We start from the raw sequence: 27,690 nt of genomic DNA on the forward strand, positions 1-27,690 counted from the left end.
TTGGAAAATACAGGTTAGTTATGGAAGATTTGCTTGTCTTGTTCACCACTGGAACATATTTAAGAGTTGCTGAACTTTACAGTGCTGGGAGGGCACTGTAAACACCCCAGACTGAAATGAAGTGTGCTTTGACTTTCAGCGAGTAGGACACGGAGATGATGATCATGCAGATGCTGACAGATCTCCGATTTTCCTTCAGTTCATTGACTGTGTTTGGCAAATGACAAAGCAGGTAAGATGCTTCAGAGGATACTTCTATGAGGTTTCAGTCTTTATCTTGCCAATGTAATTCATGTAGGAGAACACATTCCTTTGCAGTAGCGTGTTTACCGAAGTTGGTTGTGCTGTGGCTGCACTGTGCACACAGAGGGAAAATTTCTGCTCAAAAGTGAGGTACGAGGAGATAGAGTAGAAGTGTTGTCTTGAGACCAAAATACCAGCAATTCTTTTTGTTTAAAATAGGCTTTTGGAGGATTCCTTGATTACATGAATGAGGGTTATTGATAAATGATACAAATTATTTGCATTGCATGTTCACTGGTGGAGTAAATGTTCATATGGATTTATATTGTCTTTAAGAAAGAGCAAAAATCCAGGCTGATTGTGAACTGAGGGCAGGAGAGAGTTCTTCTATATATATCTCAAATGTAGATGTTTTCATTGTTATGCAGACAGGACAGCATTTCTAACATACAAACCTATTCTCTGGTATGTTTTCTTACTTCCACCTCTGGACCAGGGGAGATGTTTGAAATTAGTGATACTTAAGATACCAAAATACTGAGCTTCTCATTTTTGTTCTGAAAAGTTAAATTATCAAATGGATTTAGCCATCATTTTTCTTACAAGGAAAAACCCAAGATTTTTCTGAGCTTCTGTATTGCTGTTCTTTAATAGGGTTACTGAAGTAGATTGTCCACATGAAGGCTTTATTTCCAAGTGAATTATGAGTGCTTGGTACTTGACTCCTTTTTTTTTTTCCTTTTTTTTTCCTTTCCCCCTTTCGCTTTTCTTTTTTTTTTTCCTTTTTTTTCCTCCTAGAAGCTCACATAGGTCTGTGCTGTTATGGTAAAAGCTGTTAGCATAGTATGTGATTTGTTCTGAAGATAGAAGGGTAACAGTCTGGTTCTGTATGATCCTAGCACTTCCAGGTATGTTACGTTAGTCTTCTTGTTCTGAACATGGTTCTTAAAACCTTACACCACAGTTTCCAAAACTTGTATTCAAACCAGTCATCTTTGGTGCTTTATGAAAGTTCCCTGCTGGTACACTGGGCCTTTGTCCAGGGTGTCTTGTAAACTTTCTCTTTCTGTATATCTGTGTTTCAGCATTAATGTGCTGCTTAGTATGGCTAGAGAAAATAAATGTAAAATTCTGTCCCTCTTTCAGAGGAAAGCTAATAACAATAGCAGAGAAAAGCAGTTCTAAACACCTGGTAGGAACAAAAGTCCTCTGGGGAGTTCCTTAATTGAGAGCAGCCTCTTCTATTTTTGTGATCTCCCTTGCTGCCTCTTATTTCTTGCTATAAACAGTTCCCTCTAGTTTAAAAAACAGAAAGGGATGGGGGCAGGGGGAGAATCTGTGAAACATTTTGCCAATACCACATCTGTTCAAAACCTGAATCCAGAAACTGTTCTGAAATTCATGGACACCAGTGGCATTGAAAAATCATTAATGTTACACAGGGAAAGATAGATAACATGGTTCTTGAACAGTTCCTGCCTACTTATTTCTATTTTTTAGTTGACTTGAACACCTAGAGAAGAGATGTGAAGACTGTGATTACCTTGACACGGACTTTGAAAAGCAGGATTCTATTTTATCCTTGTGTAGATAGATCACTTGCTCATAAAACAGTGGTAGTTTCATGCTTCAGAGTTCATGGTAAACATATGTGAAATGTTCCAAAGCCCAAATAAGTGTTAATGGCTGCATGAGGGTGTAAAGGCTCGGGTTTGGGCACGGGCTCAAAGCAAGCAAATTTGCCCTTTTGGGTTCTAAGAGTTACATTCTTAAAACAGTCGACTTAATGTAGTGAGAGAATCTCTAACTTCCCACTAAGATACAAATTTCCAGACAGCTTCAGACAATGAAATTTAATCCTTGACAGCCTTATATTTTCCCTTGGTTTTATGGTCTTCGTGACACACAAATACAATAACAGAGAACTTGAGAGAAGTACATTGACATCAGATTTTAATAAAAAAACATATGGTGAAGTGATTTCCCTCCTCTGTTAGTAAATTCTGGTGATTTTGAATAGCAGATGTCAAATTGGAAAGGCCACATGTGAGCTGATGAAATACTGATGCCCTGTTAAAAATGAAACAGAACTGTAAAATTTGCATGTAGCACTGCAGCATCAGTAGTAACTTTCTACCTTTCATGCACAGAACCCTCACAGGAGGAAAGGTCTGTTTAAAGTTGGCAGACAGTTTCATCCTGTTTGTAACTGGGTGTCAGCTGTTCCTAGAGGTGTATTAGATGCATTTTTCACTGGATTCAGCAGTGCCCTCTGTGTTCAGTATCCAGTCCGTTCTGCAAAGTGCTTCAATGTGAAATGTAAGTGTAGCACAGAACGAGTTCATTGATTAAAAAGCAAGTTTATTTTGCATGTCTCTGAATCAAATGCCACTTGGCATCATAAGACTTAACGAGAGAATTCCTTTTTTTAAGTACCTCCTTTAAAAAAAACCCCTAACAACTCCAGCAGCATCAAGTGGCAGATTTTAATGACCCGTGTGTTTTCTCACAATTAGTGGATTTGACAAGAAGTAAATTTTCATTTGGGGAATTTTTCCACCTGAATCTTCAAACAGACACTAATGGGCTTGGAACTACAGAGGAAGGCATTTTTAGGTCAGTGATTTTTCAGCAGCAGTAATAGAAGCTTTACAGTCTTGATACATCAGCTCCAACAGTACAACTCTTGTATCCAAAGACAGGCCTTCAATAAAGTGCTATCACTTATTAAAAAATTAGTTGGAGTGCAACCACTGATGTATGGAATTTTGCATATGCTTCACTGGATTGGAATAGTGGCCATGTCGGCATCCATCTGATTAGTATGGACCTGTCACAGCACAGAACCCTGATGTGACAAGGCTCATTAAATGCTTTCAGTTAAAGAGGGTCCCTTTAGGAGAGGCTTTGTCTTCAAAGTTTTTTCCAAATATCATTTTGATGCTTTGCAAATTATTTTTGCTCTCTGTATCTGATTGCTGCTTTGGGCTGGACACAGCAGACTGGGGTCTCAGACCCCACTCGATTTTCTCCTGACTTGGTTTGGCACACCTGCTTGTCAAGTTCCGTTCATGCTTATTTAAAATCATAGCTGTTTTGGTAACATCCTTGTTTTCTAATTAAGTTCCAGCACGATTTCCTAGAGAGAGGGAAGTGCTGTAAGTAATAACTTTGGAACATGACTGGAAAAGAGAATTTGATAATCTTAAGTTCCTCTATGTTTTCTGAAAACAAGTGGTTGGGAGGTGAAAACAACCCGTGATTTCTGAGAGAACCCCCAGTGTGAGCTGTGCTGGTGAACAGTGTGCAATCTGTAACAGAGTCAGGAGGAAGGTTCCCATTCACTTTCTGAGTAATGATGTTGATAATTCCCTTACTCAAAATTTTCAGTCAAAAGTTGGTATATATTAGCTTGGAAAGAGAATGTTTTTACAGTGTTTGACTTACATAAATCTTCTTTTAATAGAACATTGTTTAAAACTTAGATCTTTCTGGGTTTAATACAAGCACACCCATTGTGTGTTATTCAGCTCTTTACTTTCAACATGAATAAACATTTGCCTTTCATAAATCACAGATGACACTGAAGAGGAATTTCTGGATCAGCTAGTTCACCCACAGTCCCAGCTGCTGTGTTATTACTCCTAGTTATACTTATTGTCTTCTTTTATTTAAAGTAGCTCTTGAGTCACTTGCCAAGGTGTTCAGTATTCTTCAGTGTCAAATAACAGAAACCAGTCCTCTGCATTTCTCTATATAGCAAGAAATTCTGCCTCATGAATCTGTAGCCTGCCTCTTAGACTTCTATAAAGATTTAGTCCTTTAGTGGGAATGAAAAAATTTTGTTTCATTTGTCCTGAAAATTAGTCTCTCATAACATTCTCTTTCATGTTAATGAGAGAAATGCTACTTCTTAAGTTTTCCTTTAGTCTTCTCAATTTTTTCTTCTTCTAAATGTCTATCATTCCATATCTGTGTTTGCAACCCTTGTCATACTGAACACAAAGTTATTTTGACACATCAAGCCACGTGTAGTCCTATTATAAAATTTGATTGCAGGAGGACTTTTTCTATCTGAATGGTTAACAGCCCATGCAGTTTGCAGTGATTTCTTCCTTTATGATTCTTAAGAGCGCTACAGATTAAAAGAAACATTTTGAGTGTTTTCAGATTTCTAGCTCTTTTTCCTAGAATGTATCAGGTAACCTCTGCTTGTGAATAAAATACCTAATGGTGCTCAGGGGAATAACGGGTCTTTCATTTCAGATGTACAGGATTTACTTTCCAGTACAAAAGAAGAGGGATTAAAGGCTTATTGTATATGGCTGGTAGTAAACTCAAGGGGTGAAATGGAGAAAAGTAACTTACTTGGGTAGAAAGTTAAAGACAAATTTTAAATATATGTTAAACACAATGTATCTGCAGCAGTCTTTATTGTCTAATTCATGCCATGTTAGAAAAGGAAATAACTCTTAAATACCATCATCTTGTTGTTTCTTTTTTTCTTCCCAAAAAATGTTCTTTTGTCTTGTAACGAGATAAAAAGTATATGTATTTAAGAGTATCTCTCTGGAGTGAGAACAGAATACTGTTAGAGCATCCTAAAATGGATTGCTTTGTATCACCAGTTTCACATTAGCTAATGCTTGTACTCTAGTATACTTGGATAACGAATGTAAAGTTTGTCTCTGAGAAGTATTTATAAAGAAGTACATAGGTGGAATGTATTGCAGTGAGAGTTACTGAAATTCCTTAGTTTTCCTTGAAATAATCTCTAAATAATAATAAAAAAAAACCTTACTTGAATCTCTTGGTTATTTCTTATGTCTGAGTTTCTTCCTTTCTACACTGCTTAAAGTAAAGTAATTTTGCCAATTTTTTTATTTCAGTTTCCTGCAGCCTTTGAATTCAACGAGTTATTTTTGATCACCATTCTGGATCACCTTTACAGTTGTCTCTTTGGTACTTTCTTATGCAACTGTGAAAAAGAGAGATTAAAAGAGGTAAATAATTAGTGTTATGCACATTCTTAGTTTGCTGATTTTATAAAAGAATGCTTAGAACATTTGAGCTATGGTTTTGGGATACATTTGTCACATAGTCTTAAAAGACAATGTGCACATGAAATTTTCATGGTATAAGAAATACATACTGAATGTCCTGGTAATAAAGGAGGTGGCACTTCTGTTTCTTTAGTTATTATCTGTTCAGGGGGTTGAGGGTTTTAGTAAGTTGTCTTGCAGGTATTTTTAGCCAACATACACAATTATAAGTAATAGTAATTATCAAATTATATTAGCATTTATTTCACTATTTCCAAAGGAACTCAATGCTGACTTTACAGGTCACTTTAGGACATAGAAGTTATGGTTGAAGACTACAGAAATTATCTAAGTGAAATGAAATGAACTCACTGAAATACTATAGGTTTGTGGGGAAAAAATTTAAAATCTTGTTAATATTCCAAGTACACTTTTGCTTACTTCTGGCTTTGTTGTTTTAATACTTCGTATTTTCCAAAGCAAGTTGCAATTCCATACTACATTCAGCTTTGCTGTTTTCTTGTGGTTTGTCTCTGCTGCTTCTGTAGGGGAAAAGTTGCATGTAAATTCCACAAGATGGAGCTGAATAACACGTTCTCAGCAAATGCAGTGTTTCCAGGCAGCTTTCTTTCATAAATGAATAGTCAGATGTAATTCTCAATAAAGAAATGCAATTTAAGACACAGCGGTAGTAGAAACACATGCTTTACAGTGCTGAAGGAGTGTAAAATTGCAAGATGAATCTGATACAAGTTCAGGTTTACAATCTTTGATCTAACCATTATTATGCTGGTTAAATTTAGGGTAATACAACTTTCAGAAGTGCAAATAAAGGTAAAATAGGCAATTTAAAGCATAGTATCAATTGGTAGGAGCAAGTAGTATGACTGGGAAAATTGAGTAATTATTTTTCACAGGTGCTGTTTTGGATCTTCTAAACAACTGATCACTGATTTTTCTTGTCAAAACCAGTTTATTTTTTTTTGTTTGTTTAGCTGGTGAGTGTGTAGCCATATCTTTAAGTAGCTGTAAACATTGCTGTAAATTATAAGCAGTACAAGTTGCTTTTGCTCATCTGGACTTAGTGTCTCTGAAAATAATATAAATCTCCTTTCTCTGTTAGCCTTGGACCAGCATAAGTGTTCAAATGTTTTGCTAAAGTTTTAAGGCTGTTTAATGATCAGCTTCAGGAAGTGTTCTCAGTCACCTTGCAGTTTTCTAGTAGATAAGGTAAATTTCACAGGCAGAATTACTGATATATAGACATTAACATCATACTTCAAGGTTTTGTAATCCACGTAATTAATTTTTTTACTATTTTTTTTTTCCATCAGGAGGTGAGCACTAAGACTGTGTCACTGTGGTCCTACATAAACAGCCAGTTAGAGGAGTTCACAAATCCTTTCTATGTGAACTATGAAAACCACGTCCTGTATCCTGTTGCCAGCCTGAACCATTTGGAACTGTGGGTGAACTACTACGTCAGGTGGAACCCGAGGATGCGGCCTCAGGTATGAGCTTTCACGTGTCTTTTGTGTTTTAGTGAAGATCACAGAGATTAAGAGAAATTACTGTTTTTTGTAGTGTTGAATGCAGCATTTAATTTCAAAAGTGCTCCTCTGTTGCACGTATTTCAGCTGATAGGGAAAAAGGTGATTGTGTCAAAGAAGATGCAGGATGTGTTCAGACTTGGAAAAAGGATGTTTTCTTTCAAGTCACCAGTAGAATAGGGAGTTACAGTATTACTGTATTGGCTTGTGAAAGGTAACAGATTAACAGTCTTTGATGTCAGAAGATTATTTTTATACCACTTCTGTGATACTTTGTAACCCTTTTTAATACTTTTATTGCCCTTAACCTTCTTGTAGAGTTTTGTGTACCTTTGTTTTTAATCATGTTTTGCCCTTTACCAACAATGACATAAAATATAGCAGCAGTTTCTGAAAGAATTGGAGTATATAATGGCTCATTTTGCAGGCTTTCTAAACTTAGCACCACATAGATGCTTGTTTTCAATTGACCTTTACGATTTCAAGCTGGCATACTAAAGATTAAACACTCACTATACATGCTCCTCGATTCATCCAGTTTTTGTTCTTGTAAGTAACGTCTGCTATTCAGATAAATCTCTCAATCTCGTCAGACAAATACTCCATATGCTCTCATGCTTAGAAGTCTGAAGGAAGAACATTCAGATTTTGTCACAGCCATAATATATCTGAGAGTGCTACACCATCTCTTTATTAAGGTAACATTCCAAGGTACCCCCCAGCATATTATGATAAATTACCTGTATTAAATGACTGCCTGAAAGCTGCTTTCATCTTGGAGTGTTAGAATGAGATGTGAGTTTCAGATTTATTAGACATCCACCAGTCAGAGGCTGTTGTAAAAGATGGTGTTCCAAGGTAGATTTCAAGGACAGTACACTGGTAGAAGTCCAAGTATCTGAGAAGTACCTTGTAAGGTCCTGGAAAAGTCTGGATTAGTTACCTTCTCACTGAGGTGTTTCCTCTGAGCTGCTTTGTTTCTCTTAACTTGTTAAAACTTTGAAAGGTCGCGTATTTTAAGTTTTACCATTTTTAAAGTAAAATTGTCAACTGCTTTTTAGCAAAATAACATCTTTCCTTTAGCCTGTTTGCTGAACACCATTTTGGGTGGTTTATGTGCATTTTAGTGTAACTGACTGCAGCAGTGTCAGTTTATTACTTGTATTTGATTGAGCTCTGTAGGCCCTGAGAGCAAGCAGTCTTTGTAAACACACATGAAAGCTAGTCCTGGTCTGGAAGAGGGGAGGGTGGGGAAGAGATGACATAAGAAAATATCAGAGCTGTCATCTGCTTAGTGACAAGCCCTGCTCACTGTCCTGTCGGAGAGCACTCTGCAGGCACTTTGGCACGTGGGACCCACTGGTCTTCACTGGTCTGTGAGAGCAGGTCCCTCAGATCAGCAGCTGAAGGTAATAAAATGTGATGGTCCTGGTAACTGCCTTAGCTTCACTACCATGTGTTTTTCTTGGAGTACTTATACAACTGTTTCAACTTTTTAGTTCTACCACATAAGCTTTGTCTTGTGGAGATATATCATCCCTTTCCTCTTGTCCCTGGCCTGAATTTATATGATATTTATGACAAATATTTGGAAGTGTTTCCCATCTACTTGGAAAAATTTGCTGCAGAAATAACAGTCTTTTTGATGCAGAATTGCAGTCTAATTATCAAAGCACAAACTCATACAAGCAAGTAAATAAGCTGTCTTTAATCACAATATACTGTGTGCTTTCCTTTGTGTTTCCATTGTCTGATGTCACACCCTGTTAACTGATTCAGTAACATTCAGACTCACCCATTCCATGACAGAAAAAAAGACAATGACCCTTGTGACGCCCAGCAGGTCTTCACTTATCTTCAGTGAAAGAATTTCTTAATCAGTGAATTTATTAAAAGAATGGGCATCCCTGCATACTGATAAAAGGTGATTTTGTTGAATACCTTTTAATGTGTTCTCTTGGTTTTCAACTAAATATAAGGGAAAATAAATTTAATGTTAATGAAGAGCTCTCTGATGAATAAATAGCTCAAGGCAACCTCACGTGCTGTTTCATCAGCTGAAAAAACATCTTCAGGAAATTAGGAAATGTTTATTGTTTTCTAGGAGCTCACCAAAAAGGAGAAATACCCAATAGGTGAATTTAAAGGAAGATGAATAATAATCCTTTAATATAATCAGAAATGGATCTTTCATACCTGTTTTCGACCAACTTTGTGCTAGGGGAGAGAAAACTCATAAGAGCAGAGGGGCAGGTTTTCGTTTGAGGCAATATTTTAGGTTTTCTAATTTCAGCTTGATTAGTGAGCTCAAATCTTTAAATGGACTGAGAGAAGTTAATCATTGCACTTCATTACCTTTTCTATTGGAAATGAGCATATATGACCTTTCATTTTTTTAATTTTAGAATTACTGAATGCCAACTTGATATAACCATTAATTTTTGCATTATTGTACTCTGTCTTCAAATATCTGTGTCTCATCAGACCTTTACCAGCGTGGTTAGGTCTGAGCATACTCTTAATTGCACTAGGACATACAGAGTTTAGGATTATTCTTATGTTCTGTAAAGAAAAGATTACTTAGAATGATATATCTTTAGTTCAATCTGAGTTTTGTGGAAGCCTGAGATGGTGGTTTTGGTAGTGTTTAATTGCATCAAGAACCCTGTTTATTTTGCACTGCAGTAGATCCTGTGCACTTAGGTGACACACAGCCTCTTTCCATAGGGTTCAAAGCTCAAGAGTCTGAGAAGTGAACACTGTGGAAGATTCTAGGTTAAATGTGGATATTTCTTGTAGACTCCCCTTTTGCTAAATTGTGCTTCAGCAAGGTCATTTTAATTCTTAAGTGAAATAAAATGTTCTGTGTTTTGAGTTTGGAGGTGTTACATCATTATTGACTTCTTGTCCCGAGAAAATTAGATAGATTTAAATTCTATCTTACTTGAGTTCATTGACTGAGAAAACTTTTTTCAGATTTGTCCTTCCCTTCAGTTGGAGAAATGCATGTTTGTGTATGACATCTGGAAGATAAGTTCTTCCATTCTCTCATACAGAGGTGTGGGCTCTCTGGGTACCTACTCCTGGGCTTTCAGATGACCCTACTAGTCTGGAATACATAACATAATATGATGCTTTTGAATTTTTTCAGTTGATATATATTTCCCTTTCCTTTTCCATGTAATCATTCTGACCTCTTCTTGACACTGGTTTCAGGAGCTCTGGCTGCCAGATGTCATTAGGTATCTGCTTGGGCAGCTCTGGAAGGTGAGGAGAGCACAGCAATTATATTCCTGAGTATGACTTCTGAAGCAGCAGTGTTTTTGAAGTAGTATACCCTTATCATTCATATATGCAGAGCATGAGTAAAAGTTCTGGTCCTTTTAATTCAAGCTGTGTCTTGCTATGTGAGAGGCAAGGAAGAGAATGTATTTTAGTCACCAAATTTTGCATAGTCCATTAGGATGTGTTTAGTTGTTTTTATGCCTTCTGGGAAGTGGCATTTTAACCCTTGTAGTTAGAAACTAACCCTTGGGCTTAGTTTCATTTTGGTTTTATGTAGGGTTTTTTATTCTTCTATGCCTGATCATTTTCCTTCAAGCTCTGTTCTGTAAATTTGGCCACAGTGTTAGTGATAGTATCACAGGAATCCCTATCATTTTTTCAAATTCATTCTTTTCTTTGTGTGTGGACTGTCATCCAAAGTAAAAGGCTAACACCATCTATAACCTAGAAATTCAGTTCAACTACTGAATCATCTGCTGAAGGCAGTCCTGGAGCTTCTGTTAAAATCCAGGGAAAGTCTGTTGGTAGATTAGCAAAACTCACTCACAGAAATGAAAGGAAAAGGTAGGAATAAGTAAAACTGCTTGTTCAGTATATACAGAAATTACTGTAAAGCATATAAATAGCTTACAATTGCTGCTTTTATTTTATGCTATGTATAGAATTGCAGAAGGGTTGGATGTGTGGAACAGTTGTGATCAGATGTCAGCTGAACTTCACTGTCAATAAACACAAAATATTGTATACTGAAAAGAACAAATAACGTGCTAAATGTCACTGGGAAAATTGCTGAGAATAAACTTGAAAACATAATTACTGACATGCTTTATCCTGCATATAATAGGATAACATAACTTACTGCATGGAACTTACTGTCTGGCATGTGGGATGTTGATATTATTTATCACATTGCTTAGTGTGTTGCTTTCTGAGTATGTTGACATTGGTTGTAATATTTTTAAAAGTTCATACATTTGATTTTAACACCATTTTGTGGCAGGACAAAGCCATTGTGTGGCTCTGGAACTGCTTGGCATTGCTGACCTTGAGTCCATCTTTTTGCATGAAAGAATGGGGTGGGAGATGTCAGAAGGAGCCACCTTGTAGAGTGTTGCCTAGCAAAGGAGATTTCATTCCTGCAGTTAGCAAAGAGTTTCTTGTGAGATGAGGCAAAAGTTTCATGCAGTGCCCGGTAGTTTCTCTCTAACGGGGTGTCAAGATTTCTGCAGATAAAACTCCCAGCATTCAATTTATATGGAATAAAATAGAGACTAACTGCCTATCCTGGGTGCTGAAAGACTCTGTAGTTATTTAAGGAAAAAAAAATCGGTATCCTGTAATGAGCACAGCATCAGAACATGCACAGAATGAGAGAAACTAGTACTGTGCAAATTATCTTCATTTTTGTGAGTTTCTAACATATTTTGAAGGGCAAGCACTCAAATAATTGCTCTCATCTATCAGATGTCTAAATCTAAATGGGCTGTAGGTTTTAACAAGCAATGGCATCAGCTTGTAGCGTGTACAGTTTCCCAAGTCTGGTTGAATCTAGCAGTTGTTTGCAAAAATCTCTGTTCCAATTCCCACCTGGTAGGATTCCTAATAATTTCTGTTTGCTTCTCCTTGCTTTTCCAGAAGGCTAGGGGGTTTTGCTTGGTTTCTCAGGAGCACACCTCTACAATAAGTGTGGAAGTATTGATTATTATTGGAAACCAGTGTCTTCATCATTTGAGACTGGCTTTTGCTGCGAGTATCCTGTTAACTAGGCTTTAAAAGCAAGACTGTCAGAGTTCCAGCTCTTCATGAAGATGAGCAAAAAAGCTCAAGTGAAAGATATTGTTGTCTTTCCAATGCACAGAGTAGGTTTTTGGAAAACTGACAGTCCTAAGTCAAGCAATGAATTTAAAATAACCATTTTCCTCTGCAGCCTTTCTTCCGTGTTGCTAAAATAGATAAAGTGTGCTCGCTGAACAAGACAAAATGCATTCACTGTTGAACAATTTTCATTTGAATGACTGTCCTTGAGCTAGTACAGTAATACACACTAGATATCCATCCAATTAAGACTTGGCAGTGCTATAAGTGAGTAGCTATTATAATTTCTCTTACACGTATCCTTGTGTTGACAAATTTTGCTGTCCAAAAGCACTTGAGGATCCTGAAGGATTCCTTGGGAATGAAAACCTGAAAATCAATACTGAAAGTGAACTGTAGTAATTCTGTGAAGAGGAAGGTTTGAATTTTTGAGGGAATGGAGCTGTCTTACGTCTAGGTAGTTTTTATATGGGATGTAGCATGTAGATTGTATAGCATAATTATAGTTTCTGTGTGGAGATAATTTTAAAAAAACCCAACTTTATCTTTCCCAAGCAGGAATAAATTGTTATAACTGTGAAATGATGTGTGCTGAGAGTTACACTACACCAGGTTCTGATTTTGAAGTATGTGGGTAATTCAGTTTAAAAAATAGTTTCGTGTCAATGCTATTTTAAGCAATAAAGAATGTTTTTAGCAGTGTTCGTCAATATTTTTCAGCTCATTATAGGCAGTAGGTACCTTATATTTAAAGTGTAGGAAAAGTATCTGCTTTGGAATGAAAGAGACAACAAGGTAGGTAATCAGGAAAGTAAAACCCCACCCATTTTAACTGGTTAATTTGCAGAAACCTACAATCTGTTCTTTCCGAGTGAAGAATGTTACTTGGCTCGCTCAGTTTTGCAGCATTTTGCTGCTTCTTACTGTTTGGGGACATGGTTTCAAGAATTGCAAGTATGATTAGCAGTGGGAGAATTATCTCAAGTCTTACAGGGAAAGAGACTGCAAGTACCACAGAGGAGTACCCTGGGGATAAAGGGCAGCTGGCAATACCATGGATCTTAGATACTAGTGTGAGTTTTGTTTTGGAATGATAAACTTCTAATCTGTTTTTTGTAATTTTTATGTGATTAAAGAAATCTATTTCTATTTCTTATAAATAGTTCAGAATTTTTTTATGAGGTTAACCTGTTAACCCACCAAAATCTGTTAAAATTAATGTAGTGCTTCACCTTTATGTTTCTACTTTAATTTTACAGGAATGTTTTGTTAAATCACGGAAATGAAATTTATTGTTTTTCAGCACACTGAGGTAATAATTTGAATAGCACAAGAAAAGCACCCTCAAGAGCAATGGCCAGGCAATTTTCCAGCCCAGGCAAACCACAGATGTGCTGCAGGGTTAGGTTTCATCTGTGTAGGCTCCTCTCGTGCAGCAGAAGTAGGTCTGTGCTTTTCCCTGGCTTATGGACAGGAATAATGGAGCTGGCTGTAGCAGCCAGGTGTTTGTTGCCTGGCAGCATCACTGTGGGGATGCTGGTGTGACAAAGGAAGGGCTGCACACTCTACTGAAATGTGTGGAGTGGAGCAGCACAAATAACTTGAATGCGTCTGGGTGATGGGTCCAGAGTCATCTTTTGAGCTTCCACTCCTAATTTGAGAGGCAGGATGAGAAAGTAGAAAACAGTACAGGTGCTGTCAGCCTCCCAACAAATTCATGTCAGGCAAATCAATTACGTGATTTCTTAACAAGACTGTAATAAAAGCTTGCCTTGGAGACACTACTTGTGCTGTGCAAGGACACACTTCTAGGGTTAAGGTGGTAACAAGATCTTTTAATAAACGATTTTCTTCAAACTTCTTATTCCTTACAGAATCTGTCACTCTTCCACTTCCTTTTATTCTTAACAGTGGCAAAGTAAAGGAGAGCCTTGTTCACAGCAAGCCATTACAGGTGTTATTGTAAAGGTTGTTGGACCTCTTTTCTTCTGAAGAAGGCTTTGTTTGAGAGAGAAATGACATGCTGATATAGAATGGTGTGAGGTGACAAAAATGGAGATAGTTATCTGTAAGAATTTGCATGGAGTGATATAAGAGGAGACACTGACAGCAACAGGTCTGCCTGGGGATACATCTTTAGGAAATGTGGAAAAGAACTAAAGTTCTTTTGTTATTATTATTTTAATGGGTTTTGTGACAAAATTCATTTGACAGTGCTTCATCCTTTTACTTTTACTCCTCCTTCCAAGATGGAAGGAGGCTTCCAGAAAGCGTCATAATTCCAGTTCTGTTTGGTTCTCTGAATGGTTTAATTAAAAAACAAAAACAAACAACCCCCCCCCCCCAACTGCCTAACTTGATGCTGAGGGTTAGGGGTTTTGTTTGGGCATTTTCCTCTGTTTTCACTCTATCTTTTCCCCTTTGAATTTGTTGGGTTTTTTTTATAAACGAGTATTACAGTAGCAGCGTTGAAGACATCTGGGGGAAAAGCCAGGTCCCCATGCCAGGCTGATTTTCAAGTCTTACTATAAGAACTTCTGTAATACTTCAGCTGCCTCTACCACCTTTTCCTTACCCCATGAGTATGTAATTTTAGCATGAACCTTTATCACTAAAAACATCAGTCATTGCTGCTTGAAAATGCTCAAGACTTTTCTAGACTGAATCTGACTTCTTACTTCATGAAATTAAAGTATGTGTTGGGAGTTCAGTGTGTGAAACCTATTTTTGGAACTGTTTTACATCAGTGTGCACCTACATGATGCTGTGTTACTGGCAACCAAAAAGAATCTTTCCTGGGAAAGACTTGAAATAGAAAACCCCTCGTGTTTACACTACTATATGAAATGGCATGGTGGTATTTATGTAGAACTGTCTTGCAATGTTTACATCTAACACACCCTTATTAAAACATGGCCAATAATTTTTTTCCAATTATAAGACCCTTCTCTGCCTTGCTTACAGCTTTGCTGGGCTCTAATGATTTGTATTGAGTCACCAAGTATGTGTGTCTGACTGAATTGTTTTGTAAAACTTCATCCAAGAAGGCTCAGTTGCTTATGGGAATGTGACTAAGAAAAATGTTTTCCCATATGAAAATATGATATTGTGAACTTCTGTTGGGGCGAAGGGCTGTTTTTCTGTAAATATTCCATCTCTAGAGCAAACATGGGATTTTAGTAAGAGAGATTGTGTTTCAGAAACACGCCTGCTCATATCCTGGAAGAAATTCATCCAATTTAGAGGTCTGAGGCTATAACAATCTCAGTGAATTCTCAAGGACTGAGAGTAAATAAAAGGACTGAGAGAGAGAATCTGTGAGAGAGTTATCACTAACTAGGAATAGGATGTAGGACTAAATAATGCTCCAAGTGCTGAAGGTGTTTGCTTTCTGTTCAACCCGTGGAATACAGTCTGGGAAAGTAGGCTGGAGGGGACATGCCTGCAGACAAAGGAAGAGTTGTCCCGTGGGAGAGAGAGCGTGATGCTGCTCCAGAGAAATGAAGTTTCTCCCTGCCTTTCCCCCAGGATTCCTCTGTTGTAAGGGAGCTCACCTGGAGCAGTCATTCTGTGTATGCTCCTTATTTACTGGGTGTCTGCTTGCTACCCACTTGGCCCAATTGCAGAATTCCCAAGTTCTCTGTTAAACCAATTGGAGATCCAAGGTACACAAAATCAGGGAGGTGCCAGCTTCAGATCCTTGTGTGTACAAGTGGAGTGTTAGTACTCCCATACCTCATTAGAGTGCTGTAGAAATAAATTTGTTTCTTGACGTGAGATGAAAGTACAGAAGAGGAAACTTAAACATCTTAAGTTCAGAAGAATAAATAAAAGATGGGGTCAGACATTGCAAAGAAAGCTAAATATTGAATAACTGCTCATTAATTAAGTAGCATCAAACTGTGCATTGAGTAAATGAGGAATACAAGGGGGAAGGCAGTATTTTAATGTTTATTTAGCCAATGATGTATGGTAAGGCTGAATTGAGTTTGGAGAAGTCATCTTCAGTCTGACACCTCCTCATTTTGTGAGAGCATAATTTTGCAGTCTCAATGTTGAAGAGTTTTGTGTGTGACTTGACTAGACACAGACTTTTTAAATGTCATTATTATTATTTAGCTAATTTATTTAAAGGCAGTTCTGCTCTTCAAGGCGGACCTGTGGGGACAACAGCACTTGCGTCAAAGTTGGAGCGTGTGTCTGTTCAGTGAGGTTCTGGGAATGCAGAAGGAGGATTGAGATGTGCAGCCACGCTTTTCCTCCTTGAAGCACTTTACAGAGCGTGCCAGATTGTGCAGCAGCTTTTGTGTAGTGTATCCTGAAAGGATTTGTGGCAGGTTCCCCGAAAGCTGGTTGTGTGGAACTGCTCTTTGTGAGGGCTTGAGCCCTGTGCAGTGGAACACAGCAGCCAATGCCCGTGTGAAAGCTGTCTGAGAGAAATTGGCCTGGTCTGCTGAGTCGTGATTAAGCTGTGCAGAAATCAGGTGTACAGATCTGCGGTGACCCAGGGCTTGTGTGACTAATGATGCCAATGGTAAATCACTGTGCTAGGGACCTAAGTGTTTCAGGGAAATGTCTTCATAAAGAACTGTGAAGTGGGAGTCTGTGAGGAAAGGATCTTTTATTCGGGGAAAAAAATAAATGCAGGGGTTGCTAATTCCTGAAAGTCTCAATCTGCACTGAAATTTGAATTTTCCATAGTATGTGTTAGAGCACCTTGGACAAACTTCATCACCAGACTCAGTTCTGCCATGTTTCTAAGTATATACACTTTCTGTAGGCTGCCTCACAGAAATGAGATTTGCTTTCTGGAGGGTGTGCTTTGTGTCTGCTGTAGATTTGTGGCCTCACTTGCTGAAGAGTTTGTATGGTGGATGCAGGATAAAATTGCAAGAGAGGGAATTCATTGCACAGTGTAGGCAGGGCTCCAGGGTCACTGGGAACTTGGTGGTGTGCAGCGATTGTTCTGCTGAAGACTCAAAAAGTTATGCTTTTAAAATTGCTGGGGATGACATGCTGTATGAATTGATGACTCCCAGGGTACTGGGAGCAGCACTTTTTGAATACACTGAAGTTTCTGTTCGTGGGCTAAGCCACAAACAAGAAAAAAGTGTATGGCCAAAAAATTGTTGACCTAAAAAGACTGCTGGCACTATTTTATTGTTTTAAGTTAGAACCAAAGTTGGAAATTAAATGTTATTTTCCTGTGTCAGAAACATGAGTGTTAGGTTCTGAAAATATGTCAGTCCATGGATTTTGCTGTGCTTCCTTTAAAAAGCCAGAATTCAGAAAAACATAACTTGTGACTCAGTTGTAGTTGATGGCAAGAAGAGAAACCCTTTCTGGTGTTTGCTAACTCCTTCACATAGCACCATGTGAAAATGGCACACTCAGGTGTTCATCCCAGCCCTGTAATCACTTCTAAGCAGTAGGAAGCAATAGGGGGTGAATGCAGTTCCCTGGAGCCTGGCATTCCAGCAGCCCAGTGACAACATCCAGCAATCCATAGGTTTCCCAGTGCTGCATTTCCCCGTGATTGTTGCATCAGCCCCATTAAATTCTTTTCCCATCTTACTCTTTCCAAAAGTTATAAACAATTAGAGTTTATATAGGATAAAATAAATTAAAAGCAATTTACAGTCAAACTTTTTTTGCCTTTCTGTGGAATTTGGAAGAGGGGGAGGTCTCTCTTTGCTTGTCTGAGATAAAAAATCCAGCTGCAAAACCTGGTGTGGCTTGAATCTTCCTTTGGCCATGATATAGTTGAACGTTTCAGATGAACATGAAAAATGGTGAGAACCCTGGTACAAGTGGTGCATCTCTGGTGTCTGTTGCGTACTGTCAGAAGCAGAGGCAGAAACCTGCACAACCCACTTCTTCTGTGAAAGGTTTATTGGAGTGTGACTCTGGGAGGTCCAGCACAAGCACCATTCACTTGGCTGCTGCACTTTTCTCACTGGAAGGGGTCAGGCTCTTGGAAAGATGCCTGGTTAGAAGAGTAACAAGATGCTCCATATGGAGCCAGCTTTGTGAACTCTACTCTCTTTATATAAGTCCTGCCCCCTGGGGCAGGGGAAATAGTTCCCAGGAAAGGCATTTTAAGTTCAGCTGACAGTGGTATTGATAAGGGATACAGGTACATTTATTGGAATATGTTTCACTCTTCTGAATAGATTTCCTGCTGTGTTGTTAAAAGGGGACAGTTTCCTGAAATGCTTCATTTCAAATGACTAAAGAAACACTTTTCCTAGATACTGATATACTGAAAGATGTTGGATTCCTTGTGTTACTTTAAGGCAACAGCAGCAGCATTGCTGGAGAAGATAACTCACTACAAGAGTCAAAGTAAGTCTTTTCTTTCTTTACCTGGCAGGTTCCAATCCACCAAAATCTGAAAGAGCTCCTGGCCATCCGGGCAGAGCTTCAGAAGAAGGTTGAAGATTTGCAGCGGGAAGCTGCTACACGTTCCATTTCTTCCTCCTCTGACAGAGGTTCATCTCCCTCCCATTCTGCCACGCCAGTGCACACCTCTGTGTGATGTGGAACAAAAGCCATGTGAAAAAAAGCAGCATCAGGTAATACAGAGAGGAGGGTGAAATGCTTTTCCCATCACAAAAGGATTGTGAGTGACTTGTAATTGCTATGATCTACATGCCTTATTCTGTGTCTGATATTATCACAATGAGGCCAAAAAGAGCTTCAATAGATGTGATGTATTTTCTTGTTGGCAGTTCCCACATGTGTTTTGACATTCTAGCTAAATCACCAATTGTGAAATTAAACTTTGTTTTGAGCAACTAACAATTTAACCATCCTAAAAAGGAATCCATCTGCCAAGCAGACAGAAAAATGCCTCTCACACTGCGTAGGGTACCATGCCTGGTTGAGAGAATCAGATGAAACGCCACATGATGCTTACACAGAACGTTTTTCTGAATGGGAGCTCCTTATTTCACTCAGTAATATATATATATTTTTTTTTGCTAGAGCGATTTATTTTTTTTAGGGTGATGCACTTGGAAATTGATTTTAAAATAAATGTTTTCCAGTGCAGTCAGTTTTACATTTTGACTAAATATGCCATTAAAAGTGGATGCAGTTAAGCTGGATTTATCGAGTACACCACACTGACTTGTATGATGTAATATATTTGGTAAAGCATGTATTTTAGGTTTTTTAATGCCTTTTGTACAAGTTGAAATAAAGTCTTTTGACTGTTTAGCTTATTGTTCAGTTTCAGCCTCCTGGGCGAGGGGTAAACTTACTCATGTCAAGGTCTTGTACAAAGTAAAAGTTTGTTTTCTAGCAAATGGTAATATTTGGGGTTGGAATGACACCCAGCTGTGTAAATTGTATAGTCTGTATAGCTCCACATTGTTAAGTGTGTTTTGTTTCAGAGTGTACACACGAAATGCAAAGCTGTGTGCATTTATACCCATGTGTATGTGATGTTAAACATATGCATCCTCCCGTGGGTTTAAGCTGTGTGTTCAGAAAATGGATCCTGCCTGTCCAAAATCTTTTGAGGACCTTAACTTGCAATGACTTTGTTTGACAAAGTTTTTGAGTAATATGATAATAATTGGTTTTCTTGAAATAAAGCCTCTTGGCTTTTTGTTTTTTAAGTTCCTACTAGCATTTCTTCCGTAAATGAATAATTTAACTGTGTTTTCGTGTAATATATACATTCTCAACTTTCTTTCATCTCCCCCCCAAAAATACTCATATCAGAGAGATTTGATTACTGTAACATTCCACCTTTTAAAAATTATTCAGTGGCCTTCCTGGAAGGCCCAGAAATGGTGCATGCTGCAAATTTTCCCTGGATTGTTTTCCTTGCCGTGTTTCAATGAAAATGTGGTTCTTCTCCTTAGGACACTTAAATATTGCAGCTCTGCTTTTTGACTCATGCTTGTATTGCTCTGAGTTCTGCTGGTGGGAACTAAGCCCCATTCTTAAGAGCCAGTTGACTCCCTATGCTGATTGTGGGTTTCAGTGACTGTGAGTACTCATTTGTTGCTGCTCATTTGTTCCTAATACGCGTCGGCGCTTTTCTGTCTCATTCTCTGCAGTAACTCCACACAGCACGTAGTTAATGAGCAAGGTGAGCTGCTGAGCACTTTCCTGACTTCAGCTTGGAAAGGCTGAAGTGCTGTATCCAGTCTTAAACGTTTACTGTGCAGTGCAGGGTATTTCAACATGTCCTTTTTACTGTAGTGAATGCTTTTTATAATAGATATTCACGTACAAGAACAGAGTTTGAGAAGGCTTGCAATGTTGCATCTCTTGAACCTCAGGCTTTTTATAAAGACGTGAAAGATGTTTTCCTGTAAAAATGGTTCTGCTGAACAGTGTGCCAGCAGTGAATTTTACATTGCCAAAATATGTTGAGATGGTATTGAATTAAACTCTTCCATACTTTGGATTTCCTTGACATTTTAACTGTATATTAAAGTAAAGCACATTATCTCTAAAATGCAGTGCTAAAGAAAATCTTTTGAAGTTTTTCTCTTTATTGGTGCTAATAATCACAACATTTTCTCTGTAATTATTGCAAAAGTGATGACTGGATTAGCTTGGGCATTCTGAGATTTTTAAAGCTTGGATTCCTAGAGCTAAACTCAGAATTTGGTTTTGCACAGAAGAACACCAGTTATTTCAGCTGACTGGCTGTGTATCCACCAGTTTCAACACAGCTCAGCGAGTCTCTGATCTGCATGAGAGCACTGGGGGAGGGTCCTGGTGTCCTGTGTCAGCACAATGGATGGGTTTGTACGTACTTCACATGGAAATACTCAAAGGTATACTACAGCTCATATGTGCTAGTTAATTGAAGAGGTCACTGTCACCATACTCAGTCTGCTTCCTGATAATCAGATTTTTTTCCTGTTGATTTAACACCTAATTCTGTCATTACTTTTTTATTGCTCAATAAGGTGGTATGGAATTAGTTAAGGAGAGAGCAGAACCCTGTTCCCTGTCTGATGCACTTTGGACAGAACTATCAACTTCTGGTTCAAAAGCTGTAACTTTTTGCTTTGATTTTTGGTTTTGACTCTGCTGGATATAAAGGGAATGTGCAAAGACAGCAAGCAGTTGTGTTTGGCCTGTAGGATTTTCCTGTTGTCAGTGATGTCATTGACAATGTGAGAGGGGGAACAACCCACATCCAGTGTCCCAGAGTGGGATGAAGCCTTGGTAACCAGCTGACACATTTTTTGCTGGTAGAGTAAGTCAAGTGAATCATCAGCATCAGACACTTTGCCATTATAGTTGTTTCAGAGCTGAATTTACATTTCTTTCTCCTTTGTAGATAAAAGTAATATTTTGTTGTTTCATTAAAATGGAAGAAGGCTTTTAAATCTGGTAAACACTCCTATCTGCCTGGTTCTGTTCCCTGCAGAGGCAGCCTTCTCAAGGAGTTAAAGCTTTAAACAAGAAGTGTTTCATTGCTTTCATTTTCCAAGAAAAGCTGTACTAATTCATATGCTGTATTGTAGTAACACCAAGAACAGCTGGTTCTCTATAAGCTGGAAATGAGACAACAACTCTCATTCATGTGCATTAAGCCCCAAAGCAGAGGACATAGTGAAAGGGGCAATTCAGATTATTCCCCAAGTGAAGCATTTATGGTAGAAAACAAAAAGGAATGTCCACTTGCAAAGAGATCACATCTGCTGAAGTAAGTGGGTATCGTAGAGAGCTTCTGCCTGCCAGATCTTGTGCAATTGGGAAGAAAGAGTTTTATCTCCACAAGAAGCACGAGTCAGAAGTAGCTAGTTTGAAATATAAACCACCCTTTTTGACTGTGAGACTGAGCATTGCATCACTATACAAAGGTCAAAAGCTTAGTTTGCACTGCGTGGGAGATTCATCTAGTGGGTGTGAAAATCCAAAGAAAACTTTCCTGGATTTTGCAGGAAACCTAGGGCAGCAAAGAGGGCCAAAACCCAGCCAAAAAGGACCAAACTCAGCCATGCTGAGTGCAGCCAGGGGCACAGGGCACTGCCTCAGGTAGAGCTGCTGGGTGACCTTAAGGGGAGCACACGTGTGCGTGCACGTGTGCAAATACTTCATTTTTACCATTACATTACAGTTTTCATAATGATATTTGGTTTTATCAAAAAGTTCAGTTTGGGGTTTTTTTACATCTTTGGGGTAGTCACAGAAGAGGTGATGTGCTGTAAGGATATAGCCCACCACTTGCAGTTTACTTGCACCATGAAAAAAAAAAAAAGAGAAAAAAATCAAGCTTAAAATGTCTTACTAGTCAACTTGGTTTATTTGGTGTTTTCCAAAGGTAGTCAAATTCTGATTTTCCCCCCATATCCCTTACATGCACATTAACAAAAGGAATCATTTTTTCTGAGAGCGTAACATTCAACCTCTATTTGGAACAGGTTGCTTCTGCAGCAGCAAACAATCTGCCTGCCTTTAAGTGAGAACTTCACTCAAAAGAAAAGAATTCTCTAATTTCACAATCCCGTTGTTTCTGAACTTCCTTTGTTCCTGAACCTCATCTGTTGCAGAAGCAATTTTTAAAGCCTCAGCCTGTCGACTCATCCTATTTTTTCAGAATCTGAAATGGTATTGTGGACTAATTCCACTTTTATCACAACAAATGAGTAGTTAAGGATGACAATAGAGCACTTGTAAGGGTTAGTTAGTGGGGTTGCATGAAAATGACTGAGTTTATAGTGCCAAAAATCTGAAATTCATGTCAGAGTATTCTCAACTGAGGAATCTAAAACAAAGAAAGTACTACAGTACTGCCAAAGGAAAATGCAAGTAATTGAGAGAATAAACAACAGAAAAAGAGCCAGCTGAATTCTTTCAGTTCTCTCTTTTCTCTGTCATTGACAAACCTTTTCTGAATCATTTTATTACCATTAAAAATAGCTTTAGTTAAGCTGAAGAGAGGTCATTAAAAAAGCACAGGTAGTACAGAAACTCTCAGGACATCTGTATATATAGGTTTTGGACTCATGAAAAAAATCCCAGTTTTCCAGTGTTTTGTGGCCTTTCTTTATAAAGTTCATACCATATATACAGAACTTAAATGCAGGATTTTTAAAAATTCCATATTCAGATTTAAAGAGAATATTAATTAAATGAAACTAGAAGTCAGTGCTGGGTCAGCTGTTCCAGAACTCAGATCACTACTAGGAAAATACACAGGAAGCCTCTCAGTTGCTATAATGCCTAAAATATGGATGATGTATAAAATCCCTGTTTCTCAGAGACTGGTCTGGCAGTTCAGATGGAGAAGGGGACAGCAATAATTTGAGCCTTTGCTGACATTTCACACTAAGACTTTGACTTTTGTCCAGTTTTGAAGAGACCAAGTTTAATTTCCTTACTGCAGCATTTGCCAATATTTTCCTATTTGAAATCCTAGAGAAAGAGATCTTGAATCCCGTTACTGGAAATTTTGCGAGTGTTCTCTTTCACTGTGCATTTGTGGATTTCCACATACCCAGACATTACACCAAAGTCAGAGAAAAGCCTTGGGCATAGGAGCAACTTCTGAGTCCCAAAAACTGGGTTGGGTTTTTCAGTGAAACCCCTTGCTGCCTTTTTTTTTTTTTTTACTTTAAACTGCAGAACTGCAGTATTTTGAATTAGACTCGTGTTTCCTCTATGTCCTGATGTAAGAGATTCCCAAAGGAGCAAGAGGGGCTGTGTTCTTTGAGCCACACTGGACTCTGTTGCACTCTCCTCTGGTCAAACAGGGAGAGCAGGGGAAAACCCCTGACCTGCATCTACAGGAACATGGACATGGGCAAAGGGAAGAACGGAATAGTGGTCACTGGATCTAAGCTGGGAAAGCGGCTTCTGGTGATCATCAATGCCATGCTGTAACACTTCATCTACAATAACTTCCAGAAAACACATTTCATGCTACAGCTTTCAGGTGTGTTTGGGTAAGAAAAAAAACAGGTGCTGGTGCTTGGGACTGGAGATTCACAAACTCAGCTGGGCTGGCATCAGAGCGCCTGCATGTGATGATCCAAATCCTGCAGACCACACTTCCTCCATGAAAACCTTTCTCTGGGAGTAAGCACAGAGTGCATCCCATCTCTGTTTCTTCTGCTTCTGTTATGTGAGCAGCCAATAATTAAATATTTTTCTTTCCTATTCCAAACACATCCATAAAACAAAGCAGCAATAGTTTGTAGTAGTATTGTTTTAGCCTAAGTGTTCTGGATAGTCACGAGGCACCTTATAAACCACTGTAGCTGTTCTGCTAGAGCTAGTGTAAGGCTTTAAAAATGCAAGTGTTAAAAAGAGCATAAAGAATTGTGCAGCTATTGCAAAATACTTAACCAAATTACTAGGCAATTTCCTTCCAAATGGAACTGTTAGGCAGCGATACTCCTGGGCTGATTCCCCTCCTGGCAAGGCCTTCTGGAAGCCAGGTCTACCTGAAAGCTGTGAATTTGTACATCAAACTAAAAAGGTTTTTTTTTTAATATGTATTCACAAAATATGGGGTTTGCAAACCAATACAAAATGCTCACATTTTAAGTTTACATATAAATAACGAGTACCTCTTACACTATGTAAAGTGAAATTTCATTCACTTGAGAGCATGCTTTTTTTAAGTAATCATTGATTTGGACAAATGTATTGGAAAGTGGCAGTATCCACATTTTAGCAACAATAAAAAAGGGTTGGGAAGAGATTAGAAATCTAAACAGAAATTCTTGCAAGCTAGTGAAGGTCGGGCCCGGCGGCCCTTTGGCAGCCCCGCAGAGGGCTGTGTGTGCACTCTGTCCTGGGGCAGCCCCACAGAGGGCTGTGTGTGCACTCTGTCCTGGGGCAGCCCAGTGTCCTGCTGAGCACAGCCCAGTGCTTCCCAGACAAGCAGGACAGTGATGGAGGACCTGTCCTCAGGAGATTCTGCCTTTTTTTAAAGGTTAGTCAGTGACACAAAGGGTGAAGCTTAAATCCTTTTTCTGCCTCTGGGTGCCTGGGAGCACTCTCAATAGTTGCTGATAAAAGGAGAAGGTGGGGGGGGACTGCATCTTTTTAAGCCTGGCTTCTGTTCTGGTACTGAGCGTTACAGGTCTTAACAGATACCTCCTTTGTTTATTTTCTTTTCGGTTAAATCTGTCATTTGTTCTAGTGTGACTGAGATCTGAACCTGTCCTTGAAAGCATCCAAACACACACAGCTTTCATTGTGGTGACAACTGAAGGTATCTCATGTCACAAAGACAAACTGTATCATTTCTGCTCCGTTCTGATCTGTAGCACAGCAGAGCATTCAAATGGCATGTGCTGAAAGTGAACACTGCACACACTGCTTTTACCTGTATTTGTGACTTGGCATGAAAAGCAGGTCCTCTGATTTGGTTGAGGAGCCCAGCGCTGTGTGGTGGTGGTGAAGCATCCTGAACTCCTGACTTCGGAGCAGGGCTCAGCCCGAGGCCCCACGTGAGGACCTACCATAGGCACTTCATTTTTAGGTGTAGCTACACTAAGGACTGCAATCCACCCTCAGGAAATGTGCAGCTTTCAACCCCGCCGTTGGAAGTGATGTGCCCAGAGCTGATGGCAGAAGTTGGCTGGAGGTGCTTTGCAGAGGGCTTTGCATGGTTTGGCTTTGGATTGCTATTTACAGGCACTTCACTGTCCTCATACCTGTAAGCTCCTCATTGACCACGGCTGAAGTACCTTCTGTGGGTTTCCATACAGCTGCACACCAATCCTACAATATTACTTCGATGTAAACATAAACCTCTTTACAAAAAGTAAACACATGCTACCAGTCTAACCCTAAAGCCTAGAGCAATAAGAAGCCAGTTCAAGCCTAAGTACACATTAAATAGCTTTGGAGTCAAATTAAATAAAAAGCTAAATTACAAGCATGTTAAGATCTCCATTGCTGCTGAGTATGTTCTAGCTCTGGGTCACGCTTTATATCTTCGCACTGTCTTGTTTTGGTGGTTCTGCTGACTGCGTTTCCAGGACTGAATATTTAACTAGGGAGAAAGAAAAAAAACCATGAGTACAATAGCACATGATGGAACCAGGGCGCAAGCAACGGGCACCGGCACTTGCTGATTGTATGTGACATTGGAAAAGCCTTTGCAGCAGCCTTGATTGTCTGTCACTGAAAGAAGGATCACGCTTCTCTTGTGCAAGACACTCGATGGCTGGATACATGAAAGCTAAATATTAACTGCCATCGTTTGCAGCATGAGCTCCTTGGGTTTTTACCATGGCTTTCCTTTGTGTGCAATAAAGGGGGAAAATCGCTGCGGTGGGTGTTTCACAAAAAACTGCAGCACCACCTAAGCAGTGCCCTCATCAAAGGGACACAGCAGCTCCATGCAGCACCAGGGACTTTAAAGAAGTCCCTGGGTAAAGCAGCTTTTGTGGCCAGATGCAGGCAGGGGTAAGGGACGCAAGGCTCTCACCTTGGGGCTCCTCGCTCACAACAGCTTCCATGTTTTCTCCTTTCACATACTCCGCGTTAAGTCCCTCTGAGAAGTATAATGAACAGAGTGAGATGGGAAGGGTATGAAGTAAAAATTATTTTCTTTGATGCCTTAAAAACTCTGGTGATGGGCCTGTGTGCTGTAAAAGCCAAGATGCCTTTTTGCAACCTCCTCTGCAGTGACAGCAGAGCAGAAGCCTCAGTAACCCACAATCAGTGCTGAGAGACTCGCTGGGTTTCAAAGTGCCCACAGACTCTCCTGGCAGACACAGCTCCCAGCAGTGGCTCTTTTGTCTGAGGCTCTTGCTTCATCTTTATCACGTGAGGCAGCACAGCTAATTCCTGTGCTGAGGCGCTCAGCCTGGAGTGCAGGGAGGAGGAGGAAGGTTTCCCGGCCGGGACTGCTGTGCAGCAGGAGCTGCGCCTCGGCACAGAGATGTGGCACAGCCTCATTAAAAGCTAAGTTATGCAGAGCTTCCAGCAGCAGTTCAGAGCAGGGCTGTGGTGATGAAGCAGGATCCCAGTGCGGTGTCAAATCCCGAATAAGTCCCTTATTTAAATGCAAAGAAGTTCCCAAGGTTTGCAACAAGTGGAGCCCAGGCTAAGGAGCGAGGCTGAGCTCTGCCGAATAAGTCCCTTATTTAAATGCAAAGAAGTTCCCAAGGTTTGCAACAAGTGGAGCCCAGGCTAAGGAGCGAGGCTGAGCTCTGCTGGGTACAGGGGTGGCTGTACAAGGGTGGGCAAGGGGAAGGGGGTGGCACTGCTCCCTGAGGTCCAGCTCAGAGCTGCAGGTGAATTCAGACAGTCTGGGGTGTGCCATGGACCTCAGGCATCCTCTGCAGCTCCCTCTGAAGGATGAGTGAGGGGAGAGGCAGAGGTGGGAGTGCTGTGCTAACTGTAGCATCCGTTAGGGAGGGACCAGAGAAGGGGAGGGGATCGAGCTGTTTGAGAAGGAAGCTTGAGGCAATCAGGCCATGCAGCACACATTTTTTAGGCATCTGAACTTGTTTGCACATCTAAATGCAGCGCGAGGTGTGGCAGAGACTGGCTGTGCCTCACCACCAGGTCTGGATGGAGTTCACTGGTATCTGCCAATGCAGGAGGGAGGCACAGAATGGTGCTGGGGCCAAGCCAAAGCAGTGCCATAGCCCAGGGACACAGCCGGGTACACGGCAGGTGAGGTGTAGGATAAAAAGGTGGGATGAAGATTTCTAGGGAGCACTGTAAATGTCCTTCAGAGGAATCAGCAAATGCTCCTCAGAAGCGACTCAAAGCCGAGGAGCGGAGCCGCAGCCTCGGCCCTGCAGGAC

The 27,690-nt window shown here is 39.7% G+C and overlaps 2 protein-coding genes across 6 annotated transcripts in view; one reads left to right on the forward strand and one right to left on the reverse strand.

Annotated features, from left to right (window-relative positions):
- MTMR1 (myotubularin related protein 1) overlaps positions 1-19,560 on the forward strand; it is a 38,647-nt gene extending 19,087 nt beyond the window's left edge. For all 4 annotated transcript variants that reach the window (XM_051787163.1, XM_051787181.1, XM_051787172.1 and 1 more), the window contains 4 exons: positions 140-232; positions 5,133-5,246; positions 6,620-6,796; positions 18,309-19,560. In XM_051787163.1, coding sequence (XP_051643123.1) covers positions 140-232; positions 5,133-5,246; positions 6,620-6,796; positions 18,309-18,473 — 549 coding nt within the window. In that variant the 3' untranslated portion in view covers positions 18,474-19,560. The remainder of the gene's footprint in view (positions 1-139; positions 233-5,132; positions 5,247-6,619; positions 6,797-18,308) is intronic.
- A 3,979-nt stretch (positions 19,561-23,539) lies between these two features.
- Positions 23,540-27,690, reverse strand: part of CD99L2 (CD99 molecule like 2) — a 30,981-nt gene continuing 26,830 nt past the window's right edge. For both annotated transcript variants that reach the window (XM_051787598.1, XM_051787587.1), the window contains exons 10-11: positions 26,361-26,426; positions 23,540-25,922 (exon numbers count right to left, since the gene is read on the reverse strand). In XM_051787598.1, coding sequence (XP_051643558.1) covers positions 25,858-25,922; positions 26,361-26,426 — 131 coding nt within the window. In that variant the 3' untranslated portion in view covers positions 23,540-25,857. The remainder of the gene's footprint in view (positions 25,923-26,360; positions 26,427-27,690) is intronic.

The sequence above is a fragment of the Manacus candei genome, unplaced genomic scaffold (assembly GCF_025592945.1).
Source record: "Manacus candei isolate 608988 ecotype Guabito, Panama unplaced genomic scaffold, ASM2559294v1 h1tg000003l, whole genome shotgun sequence".
Lineage (NCBI taxonomy): Eukaryota > Metazoa > Chordata > Aves > Passeriformes > Pipridae > Manacus > Manacus candei.